This window comes from Alligator mississippiensis, chromosome 2 (assembly GCF_030867095.1).
Source record: "Alligator mississippiensis isolate rAllMis1 chromosome 2, rAllMis1, whole genome shotgun sequence".
Lineage (NCBI taxonomy): Eukaryota > Metazoa > Chordata > Crocodylia > Alligatoridae > Alligator > Alligator mississippiensis.
In genome coordinates, this window is record NC_081825.1 from 121,243,075 (window position 1) to 121,255,336 (window position 12,262).

The 12,262-nt window shown below is 43.5% G+C and overlaps 1 protein-coding gene across 2 annotated transcripts in view; it reads left to right on the forward strand.

The window, feature by feature from the left end:
- PRSS12 (serine protease 12) overlaps positions 1 to 12,262 on the forward strand; it is a 94,757-nt gene that overhangs the window by 74,467 nt on the left and 8,028 nt on the right. For both annotated transcript variants that reach the window (XM_059722098.1, XM_019494247.2), the window contains exons 10-11: positions 356 to 434; positions 7,274 to 7,396. In XM_059722098.1, the coding sequence (XP_059578081.1) occupies positions 356 to 434; positions 7,274 to 7,396 (202 nt within the window). The remainder of the gene's footprint in view (positions 1 to 355; positions 435 to 7,273; positions 7,397 to 12,262) is intronic.

The following is a 12,262-nucleotide window of genomic DNA, read 5'->3' on the forward strand; positions in this document are numbered from 1 at the left end:
GATTCAATTAAGTACATTTCTAAAAACTAGGCAACACTGTAAACACAGAGAACAGAATATTGGGATCCAAATCCATTATTCAGGTGCCACAGTGGAATATGTGATCATTGTTTCTTAGTTGAATTTACCTCTCAAAAGAGAATAATCATTTTAATTTAATGTGTGATCCTACAAGGTATGGCCTGAGCACACTTCACTTTTACTGAGATCATTGGATGATGATGGCATTTAGCGTCTTTGCAAAACTGCATCCTTATTAATCAGAGAAATTAGAGGGCATTTTTCTTTCTTTTCCAAACCCTACATGGTGTTTATGTGACAATGTACTGCTGCTTACACCTTATTTCCTGTTTAGATTCCCTTGCTTCTGTCTGTGGGCTAAGATTACTACATCGCCGACAGAAACGGATTATTGGTGGGAAAAATTCTTTAAGGTAAAGGATATTCAGTACAAATTGTCACTTTCTGTGTAAAACTCTGGGAATATGCAATCGCCATTAGCCATCTGCCTTGTTCAGTACTTGATTCTATTTTTGCTTCTCATGAAATAAATGCAGATTAACATTCTGAACGTTGCCAGTTTGGGATCTAGGCAGGCACATTGTAATTTTTATTTTTGATTGGGTCAGTTACAGCCGAGTAAATTATTTACTCATTAATCTATGGTGATTTATTAATGGGAGATACAAGCTAGAATAGCAGTTTGTATCCATACTCTCTATGTCAGGGTTGTGGTGCATAGAGACCTCCTTAGAAGAATATAGGAAGTATGTTTGGAAACACAAATTACATAGCATATGTCATTTCCATATTTGACTTCATGAAACTAAGAAATGGGTTTCTACTGGGATTGTTTGCAGTTATGAACCAAAAATATATGGTTTCAGTTAACCTGCCTGTTGGTAAACTTATTGGCAAGAATATGCATGAGAAGTACACACACAGAGAGCCAGCATACACAAAGCAAGTTTTTTGGGAAGTTCAAAAATATTCACTGGTGAATAGCTGCAATTTTTGCCAGACTGTGGATGGATACTTTAGTTCATTTGGAAGGTAGATACATTGGAAATTTATTCTTTAATCAAGAAGAATTGTCTTCCTTTCAAGATGACTATTTCACTTGCTCTTGAGAAGCAAATATGAAAAAGTAGCTGTGAACCACAGAAACGGAGCTATGGGTCTATCATACATTATTAAAAAGCCCTGTAAAGAGTTAAAACCAAAAACTTTAAAGTAACATTTTTAGAGGTGCACCGATAAATTGGTCCCATATTGGATTGGCACCAATATAAGGAAAAATGACAGCATCAGCAGTCAGCTTTTTTTGACTGATGTGGCTGATAATGTGACTGATAAATGCCCTGTGCACATGCGCAGCCACAGTGCAGAACACAGGCAGTGAGGAGTGCAGCACGGAAGTGTGGAGAACAGCCAGGTCCGGCTGGTAAGTCTCTTGTGGGGGAAGGGGGAGGGGAGGGCAGATCAAGGCCCCTCTGGTAAGGGAGGCAGTGGGGCTGGGGCTGGAGCCAGGGCTGGGGTAAGCACTGCCCAGCCAGGGCGGGGCACAGGATGGAACTGCGACCAGCTCTTCTGGGGGGCATGGGGTGGGGGTGCTGGCTCCTGCCACTACATGCACCCTGGGAGGGTATGGGGGGCTTGTGCCAGGGCTGCACTCAGGGTGGGTGGCGGCAGCACTGAGGAGGGAGGTTGGGGGGACTATGGCGAATTTTGGGGTGGCTGGAGCCCACCCCCATAGCCACCTCCAAGCACCGCTGCATGCCCTGAGCGCAGCCCAGTGCCCTGCCAGGAAGAGCCCAGCCCACAGCGGCAGCTCTCTCTGGGCACAGATCCAGGGGCACACGCCCCTCTCATGCCCTCCTGGGTGCGCATAGTAGTGGGAGCTGCACCCCCACCTCCCCATGCCACCTGGATGAGCCTCTTGTGTCTCTGTCCCGTGCCCCAACCCACTGTGGCTGGGTAGCCCCTGCCCTTGCCCCACCTCAGCCCCTCTCTTTCCCTCCACCGCAGGGCCCTCGATCTGCCCCTGCCACCATGCCCCTTCCCTCCCCGTACCCTTTCCACCACAACAGACTTACCAGCCAGACCCAACTGCCCAGCTGCATATCAGTAAGTGGATCGGTATAAGCCAATATGGCTCATTAAAAATCAACTATCAGTATCGGCCCAAACAATCTCCATTGGTGCACCCCTAGACATTTTGTTCCTGTTTTTTTGATGACACTAGAACTGCAAAACTAAACTTTTCTTTAAATAAATTGCTAGCTACAATTGTGAGCTATGGCAACCACAGACATTATGAACAATGAGTTATGGGTTTAGGAATAAAGGTGAATATTGTTGGTGTTCCAAGAATATAATGAAACCCTTCATCTAAGTCACCATTTTGGTTTTCACATACTTTAAATTTGATGTAGAAATAGAGGGGGTTAGACAAGGACAATAAAATGATTAAGGACTTGGAAAAATCTCATATGCAGGGAAAGTAAATAAAATTGGGATTGTTTTATTTTTGAAAGGAGATAAAAAAGGGATGATAAAAGTATACAATGTAATGAATTGTGCAGACAGGTAGATCAGGAACTTAGGTCTCATAACACAAAAAGAAGGAACACTTGGACTCCAAAAGGTTCATCAGGAAGGAAATATTTTTTCACATAATGTGCAATTCAGTGATTCTCAGCCATGGTGACGTGACCTTTACGCTCTCTTAGCAAGCATGATTCACAGGCTAAACCCAGAAATTCCATAGCTTTAAAGACATTTTGCCCTGTTGTGGTCTTTCTGAGTTCTTTGCAACAGAAGAGTTGCTCTAGTATTTTTCTGTAGTCAAAATGAGTGAAAACCAAGAGCTGGCATTATTCTGAGGGGTGCCTTGAGTCTTAAAAGACTGAGAGCCAGTGATATACCAATACAAGGTTCCCCCACCAGTCAGCATGGGGGAAAAAAACCCTCATCTCATACTCACATACAAGGAAACCTCATTAAATAAACTGTCTAAACTATCATTAAACTGCCAAAAGCAGCATAGGCTCAGTAATGGAAATCAATTACAAAGATGATTAAATGCATGACTATAAAACACATGGCCTACCGACACTGAGGAGACAGGCAGCTGATTTTGCAGGCAGAGCTGTCATTTTTTTTTGGCTTATCATGATTCCCCCCCCCTCCCCCCTCCACCTCTGATTGGCTGAGGGGCCCTGGTGTTCCTACTCCTTGCTGCTGATTGGTTGAGAGTGATGTCTGTCCTACAGACCTACTCCTCGCCCCCAACTGCTTGAGAAGACTGTCTGTCATGTGGCTCCGCCCATAGTTTCATAGTTGGTAGGGTTGGAAGCGACCTGAGCACATCATCAAGTCCAACCCCCTGCCATGGCAGGAAAGGGTACTGGGGTTAAACAACGCCAGCAAGGTTTTCATCTAACCTCCTTTTAAAGACCCCCAGGGTAGGAGCCAGCACCACTTCTCTTGGAAGTTGGTCCCAGATCCTAGCCGCCCTGACAGTGAAGTAGCGCCTCCTGATGTCTAGTCTGAATCTAACCTCTGCCAGCTTGTGACCGTTATTTCTTGTCACTCCTGGTAGTGCTCAGGGGAACAGGGACTCCCCCAATGCCTGCTGGTCCCCTCTGACTAGTTTGAAACGGCCACTAGATCCCCCCTCAGCCTCCCCTTGTGGAGGCTGAACAGGTTCAGGTCCCTTAGCCTCTCCTCATAGGGCCTGCCCTGCTGCTCCCTGATCATGTGAGTGGCCCTCCTCTGGACCCCGCTCCAAGCTGTCCACATCTCTCCTGAAGTGCGGCGCCCAGAACTGGATGCAGTACTCCAACTGTGGCCTGACCAGTGTCACATAGAGGGGGAGGATCACCTCATTGGACCTGCTCAAGATGCATCTGTGGATGCATGACAAGGTATGGTTGGCCTTCCTGACTGCGTCCCCACACTGTTGGCCCATGTTCATTTTGGCATCAGTAATGACTCCAAGATCCTTCTCTGCCCCTGCACTGACAAGAAGGGAGTTCCCCAGCCTGTAGGTATGCTGCTGGTTCTTCCTCCCCAGGTGCAATACCTTGTACTTTTCAGTATTGAAACCCATCCTTTTCTCATGTGCCCACCCTTGTAACCTGTCTAGGTCTGATTGCAGCCTATTCCTCCCTCACCACTAATTGCTAATTGCTGGAGAGGGGCAGGCCACATGACAGGAAGTCATCTCAGCCAACGAGCAGCACAGGCTAGGGGTGGCAGCCATCTTGGCTGCTTCCCTTCATACCAGCAGCCTCCCTTCCCTGCTGGCAGACAGCAGCAGCCACACAGACTACTGGTGCCCTCTACGGAGCCAGCATTTTATTTTTAGTAATTGGTTTTTTTGGTTTTTTTTCTTGTTGGTAGATTCCATAGACATTGCCTAATTTTACAGACAGTGCCTGATTTCTCAATTTCTGTTAAGTCAAAAATTGACTAGATCCCTACCTATACCAATGCAACTCATTTAATTAAGACATATGGTAATGCCCATTGAGCTGTGTTCCCCTCAGCATTGACATGACATACATTTCAAATCCTACTCACTCCCACAGCTGAGCTGTGCCTTTCTTTCCTATTTCCAGTGATTCCAGTTTCTTCACCAGCCTTAAATGTCTGGCAAACATCACCAAATGGGGTGTCAAACACTTCACCCAGAATCCCTGTGTCGCACCCTCTCTCAGTCTGTCACATACGAGTAGTGTGGCCCTGCCAGATTAGTGTGGAGCTAGGCCAGACTGCCCTATGCTTCATCTGCATATACATTTTTGGAGGATTCCAGGACTCATGACAAGAACACTCGGTTCCAGCCATGAGCGCAGGGGCTAATTAGCATATGAGTCCTTTGTGGAGGTGTCTGGAGCACACACACATACTGAGCAGTGCTGAGCTGTGGGGCCACCATGGCTTGAAATCCTGTTGACTCTGCTGGGGTCCAGCCCAGTGAACTGTCTGGTAAGCCGTGAGCCTTTTGGTTTTAGACTGATATCATGCATAGTTTGCAATATATATAAGATGCATCTCCAGCAGGTCCATGGAGGTGATCCTCCCTCTCTATGTGACACTGGTCAGGCCGCAGTTGGAGTACTGCATCCAGTTCTGGGCACCGCACTTCAGGAGGAATGTGAACAACTTGGAGCGGGTCCAGAGGAGGGCCACTCACATGATCAGGAGGCAGCAGGGCAGGCCCTACAAGGAGAGGCTAAGGGACCTGAACCTGTTCAGCCTCCACAAGAGAAGGCTGAGGGGGGATCTGGTGGCTGTTTACAAACTAGTCAGAGGGAACTAGCAGGTATTGGGGGAGTCCCTGTTCCCCTGAGCACTACCAGGAGTGACAAGAAATAACGGTCACAAGCTGGCAGAGGGTAGGTTCAGACTAGACATCAGGAGGTGCTACTTCACTATCAGGGGGGCTAGGATCTGGAACCAACTTCCAAGTGAAGTGGTGCTGGCTCCTACCCTGGGGGCCTTTAAGAGGAGGCTAGATGAACACCTTGCTGGGGTTGTTTGACCCCAGTACTTTTTCCTGCCAGGGGGCAGGGGGTTGGACTTGATGATGTGCTCAGGTCGCTTCTAACCCTACCAGCTATGAAACTATGAAGTAGGTACAAAAGTTGCTTAAAAGTGTGTTTATAGCAATTTCAGAAATGATAAAATGTATCAGTTCTGGATGAACTAAGTTTATGGGTACTATGTGCAAATTACTACAAGGATATTTATTTGAAGTTCAGTATTTTTAAATTTGCTCTTCACTTTCACATACTCAGGGAGAGCAGGGTATGACAGTAACAGGCAGATGGGAAGTGGCTGCAGGGGGCAGAAGACAAAGGGGCTACCTGACCCCCACATTTATGTTCCCTGCTGTAGCTGTAGAAGGATGACAAATTCAAGGGAAACCTCCAATAATTAGACTCCATACCTGGAAAATTATAACAAATGTATAAATTGTTCATGTATAGAATCTAATTACCAGGGGGCCATCTTATATTCAGGGTTGTCTTATATTTGACTAAATACAGTGACTGGACTAGCCCTCATTCTCACAGGAAGTTATCAAGGCCAAGAATCTGACAAGGTTCAAAAAGGGATTAGATAGTTTACATGGGTGTATTAAGAGTATCTCAAGTTAACCTACTTAACATTAAGAAAAAATTTGGAAGGGATATTAAACCTCATGTTTCAGTGTTTGAGCCAACCTCTAACTTTTAAGAACTAGGAGTACACCTGTGCGAAGCACAGAGTATCCCATCTTCCTCTGAAGCATCTAGTATGGGTTACTATCAAAGACAGGATACTAGACTAGATGAATTCTGTGTCTGCTGCTATGTAGCAGGTCTATGGCTAGTTGCGAACAAACTTAACTCTTGTCTGTTTGATAACTGCTACACATTTCCTAGTAGTTCATGGCTCCCCTTCTTGCTAGTCCCATCAGTCTGTGGAAGGACATAAGAACAAAATAGTTTTGAGAATCTATTATCAGTCCCACCTTTATAGAGTTGGAAATGTGTTTCCCAGAATGGCTGAAGTGCTAGAATTTACATTCAGCATATGACTACTTGTAGAAAGATGAAGCTAATCCATATATTTCTTGTGGTTCCTGCTGTTCCCTTAGTCTAATGGACTAAAGGCTTCCCTTTCATACAGGTCAGGATAAATGTAAAATTGGGATTAATAGTCTGAGTCACAGAAAAGTAGGGCTGGAATGAACCTCTTTCTAGTCCAACCCCTGCCTGAGGCAGGATCATCCCTATCCAGACCTCATCCCTATCCAAACTGATAGAGCAGGAGAGGCAGAGTTTTTTCCTGGAATCCTTTTTGCTCCCTGATCACAGGAAACTTTGGGCCTTGTAGCTACATTCTGTATGGAAAAGAATACACTATTTTTTGTTTGGCTTGCCTGATATTTTGTGGGGGGACAGCGTGTGTTTCTGGCACAGCAAGAGTAACATGAGAGGGAATGATTAAACCAAGTCAGAGTAGAATGAAGTGCTGAGAGAGTTAGATGTCCAAGCGGTCTGTAAACTAGCCTCGAGGGCTGATAAATAGAATTCCAAATGCTATATGAACATGATTAAATGGACTCTTAGCTGTTACCCTGTAAGTATCACGAGTCTGAAGTTTTTTAAACCAAGGTGCTGATATTGGCTGTATACTTGCAAGAGTTTGCCAGTTACCTTTACTCTTCCATTTTGTTTAGTGCAGTAAAGAAATGACTGATTTGTTCTGTGTGCAGGGGAGGCTGGCCCTGGCAGGTTGCCCTCCGCTTGAAATCATCTCATGGAGATGGAAGACTTTTGTGTGGTGCCACTCTCATCAGCAGCTGCTGGGTACTCACTGCTGCACACTGTTTTAAGAGGTGCGTTGGCATTATTAACAGTGGGACACATTTTCAGTACAACTGCATTGCCACCTTAGTGAGGCCTGTGGGAATGATATAAATGCCAGACTGAAAACTGTCCCCAAAGAGGTGGGACTTCTGTGTTCCTTAGCTTAACTCATGTTTTAATTATTCTTGCTCTTACAGTTTGGCTTTACTTATATGTCCTTAATCATTCAGGAGACTTATGATAAAAGTTTCAGCATTTCCAGGGAAAATCTCCATAGAAGAATCGTTTAACTTTTTAGCACAATTCTCCACCCCCTCCCAAATAACTCCTTTCTGGTACCCTGGCAGGAGAAGATTTAAGCAACCACCACACAAATCACAGGTTGGTTTTGTTATGTTGTTTGGCAGGACATAGTCGGACATCAAGCTTCACTGACATTTTCCTGTAATGCTTTGGAGACTCAACAGCATAACTAGGGGTGGGCGAGTGGGGTACCAGCTCTGGGTGATGCTTTAGAGAGTACACCAGAATGGGAGCTCCCGGGGAGCCTGTGCAGCAGTAGCAACCCAGAAGGGGAACCTGAATCATGTCAGCAGCAGCAGCAGCTTGCACTGGGATATCAGCAGTCCATGTGTGGGGGTGTAGGACTCTTCACCACTCAGCACCACTGCCCCTGCCCCAGCCGACTCTAACACTCAGCTTCCCCCCTGCCCAAGTGCCAGAATTCCAAGTTACAGCTCTGTAACTGGGCTGACCTGTAAAAACCTCTCTTAAATCAAAGTATTGTTCTTATTTTGTTGAGTCTAAGGGAAAAGCACATTAACTTTATCTGGGTCTAACTATTTTTTCTTATTCTTTCAGCCAGGTTGGGAACTGCCTTGTTCTGTAGTTTCTTAGTGTATGAAAAAACTAAGTGTTTTGTAGGCATTGTGAGGATGCCTCCAACACACTCAGGGGAACTTTAAAACATCAGTAGCTAAATACAAAGATGATACTAAAATTGCACCCAGGGCTGGTACCTCAATCACCATCCCTAGGAGAGCTGGAAGTACAATCCTAGTTTATATCCATGGAGTGTACTCCCAGCTAGTGGTGCAACTAGGGCTGGGTGACCCAAGCAGCTGTCTTGGGCATCGAGTGAGGGAGGGGGAGAAGCAACTTGAATAATTGTGATAGTAGCATGGCAGTGACCAGCACTGATATAACTTACACCATTGTCTAGTCAGACTGCTGCACAATACATAATGGTAAATTCAGCTCCCTTCCTTCAATTTACCAACTGATGTATAACTTAAGCTCCCTTATGTCACACCTGAATTCGACTTGATCTGCTTAACGAGCCCCACGTTAAACTGTCATCTAGTTTTACTATATTTATAGCAAATAAATATAAATGCCTTTTGCTTTTGGCACGAATAGCAGTTCTGTCTTTTACAGTCTTCCTGCTTCATTTCTTCAGAAACAGCCAAATTCAACACTTTGCCATCATGACTTTAGTAACTTGGCACAGGTTCAAATTACTGCAGTATAACAAACACTAAATTTAGTAACAAGAAGATGGATATAATTAACTATTGTAAAGGAGAAAGGTTCCAGCTATGCTTCTCTCTGATTTTATCTAGAATTTTTAGAATTATTTGTGCTGTGCATGAATAAATCTTGCAGTAGTGACTGGTAAAGAAACAGAGAAGAACTAAGGAATAATTTTAAAGGAAGTTTGTAAAAATTTGCCGAAGAATGAAAAACTCCCAGTCTTATTAGCTCCCTCTCTTTCTCCCTCCTGCCTTCTAGAAGGGGGAGGTGATTATTTTCATTAGAGTGAATAGAAATTGGTAATTTCCTTTAGTGATAGCTACTCAACATCTTTTCATTTTCATGTTTCCAGCAGTCCTGAGGAACTCTTCCTCGTAACACTTCAAGCCATAGTGGTCAGACTGCTTATTAAATAGCAGACCACTTCCACTGAGCTACAAAGCTGTTTGTATTGTACAGACTGACAGTGAAGAGTCTGGGGTTTGCTATCTTCAAAATGAGCATAAACTAGCCTCTTTGTCCCAACTTACCATTTTTGCTGTAGTAACCAAGGATAGAGGTTATCAAAACATATTACAAAGCTTTCAATAACACACCATATTCAAGACTTACGAAAACACCGGTCGGCATCTTCCCTTCTCCAGTCCAGAAAGATAAATATGCAGGACCTTATGGCAACAGTGAACAGGACAGAATGAAGACACTTACTAGAGTGCTCAGATTTTTATACCAGTTACACAGTCCTAAAATTAATCTTTCTGAAGTCTGAATCTGAGAAAAAAACCCACTTCTCTAGCATTTCCTAGCAAAAAAGAAGTTAAAGTGTTTTTTAAACAATGAATTCAAGTTTTGCCACACTTCTGGAAGTATTAATCTCATTTTACAGAGAAGGAAGCTGGGGCATAGGTGGATTAAACATTCTGTGTTACACTGAAGTCAGTAGCAAAACTGTGAACAGAACCCAGATTTCCCACAGAACCCAGATTTCCCCAGCATAGTCCCCTCCTGTACCTACTAAACCAGTGGCTAACAGTGTTTTCAGGGTAAAAAGACTGGTTAAAAAGGTGGCTAGTAGGATCCAGCTATGGCTGCTGACCCTTCTTCCAGCTGCCTCGTAGTGGCACCAGCAAAGCATGACCAGCCATGGCATGGGCTAAGCACCCTAGTCCACAGCTGCAGTGGGAATGAAGCTCTAGGTAAGATCTAGTTCAAAGGCAGTGAGATGCTGACTCCTGTGCTAGATCATTCTGCCTCTTTTTGCTATTGGCACTTGAGCATTCACATTTAAAATGTGACCAAATACGCAGTCATGGGAAAGAAAACATAGTTATTGTCTGCAAGTCACATGAATTCAGAAATGTTTTGAAGGGATACATATTTATGCCCGTGCACTGACAGAGGTTAAATCTGTATTTGGCAGTTTGCTCATTCAATACCATACAAATGCACAGAATTGTGCATTAGCTATGAGGAGTAGCATTTCTCACCCTGTTAAGAACTGTAACTTCAAAAAGGAACTTAATTCAAGTCAGCCTTCTTGAATCTTTTTGCCAGGCTGCTAAAAATTACCCTAATTCATAACACAGGAAGCTTGCAAGTTTCAAATTGCAGAAGGCACTTCCCCTTATAAAAGTCAAGGAAAAGTTATTTCATGTGCTGGGGAAAAGGACAAAGAGGAAAGCAAGCCTATTTAGTTACCATCCCAGCCCTGACTGATGGTAGAAAGCCCAGTATCAAGTAACATAAACCATCTTCCTTCCTGCATTACTGCTGGTTTAGCAGAGGAAACATTTTAATATTGAGAGAGAGAGAGGGAGGTTGGAGGAAAGAGTCTCTTTGATTGTTAAACCAGTACCGGAGAAGGAATGAAAAGAGTTTGATTTTTGATGTTGTCATATAGTTAATGGTGCACATTTGTCACGTTTCATACAATTCTGATATCCAGGAGATTTAAAAATGTAGTATTTAATGACAACCATTAGGACATAGACTCAAAACAGTGCACTCACTCAACATTATGGATAAAGCCCTATCTACTGAAAAGCAAAACACAATGCTTAAAAAGGGCAGATTATCCAAGAGAAGTGTCTATGTGAGTATAGACTGCCAAATTTCCATAGGAACAAATTTCAATCGCTTGAGGTAGGTAGGTTGCAACAGCATGGAGTTGGGAGCAGTGCCCTATAAGCATTTGAACGCCACCACAAAAAGTGGGATGAGAATGATTCTCATCTCTAGCGCTCCATAAGTTAACCAACACGCTAGCCACCCGGGCATGAGCACCTCCACAACCTATGAACTAAACTAAGCAGGATTTGCCCTGGAGCTGGATGCTTTAATGCCACACTCTATAAGATTGGCTTAAAGGACAGTCCAATACGTGAGTGTGGCGATGCACCATAGGCTGCTGACCACCTCCTCACATGTGCAGCACACCCACACAACCAGGATTAGGAACTTGGAAGCATCAGTGATAAAGCAGTTGTGTGGCTCTGCCGCATTAATGATGTGTAGGGGAAAAATTAAGTATATGAGAGAAGAGAAGATAGCTTGTGGTTGTATTTATTGTGTACACAAAACCCATGTCAATGTACTCAATGGGTGTTTGTGTGAGCATATGCCTATCTATATGTACAAAGTCAGCATTACCGCACTTCTCCAAGGTAACATTGAGGAGGGGGGTTTTGTGCAGACAAAAGTATATCTACAACTTTTATGAGAGCATTTTCAGAGATGTTTTGATAACGTCTGACTAAAATGCTAAGCAAAATGAAAGATATTTACTTTGTGCTAGTGATGCTGCATACATCTGTCCTAATAATATTGGGACATTCATATGTAATATTAAAAAAACAAACAAACAAGGAATGTCAGTGGTGTGTCTAGGCTTCCATTAGGAATATATAATTCTTTAGGACAATGACATCCACAGTTAAAAAAATGTAGGCTCTGTAATAAACATTATTCAACTGTTTAGCACTGCATCAATGCCAGAGGAAAGAGCATCTTTTGCTGAACTGATTTAGCTTCAGTGCTGCATCATTTAGGTTCCTGATTGGGGTTCCACCAAATCTTGATTAATCATTATGGAGTTATGAAATATGAACAGAGAAAACAACTGCAATGTCAACGAAATGTCCTTGTATACCTCACTTTTCTTGGGCTTACATTTAAGAGAACATACAAGATATCATGTCATTACACCACACTTAGAAAGTCCATTAACATTGTTACCAAATAAGAGACATTTCTGTATTTGTAGATTTTAGAGTTCTTCAGTGAAAATATATATAAAGTTAGCTAGTGTGTAGGTAACTTCAGCCAAATTGTTATTCTCTTAGTATTTAATCTCACCCACTGGG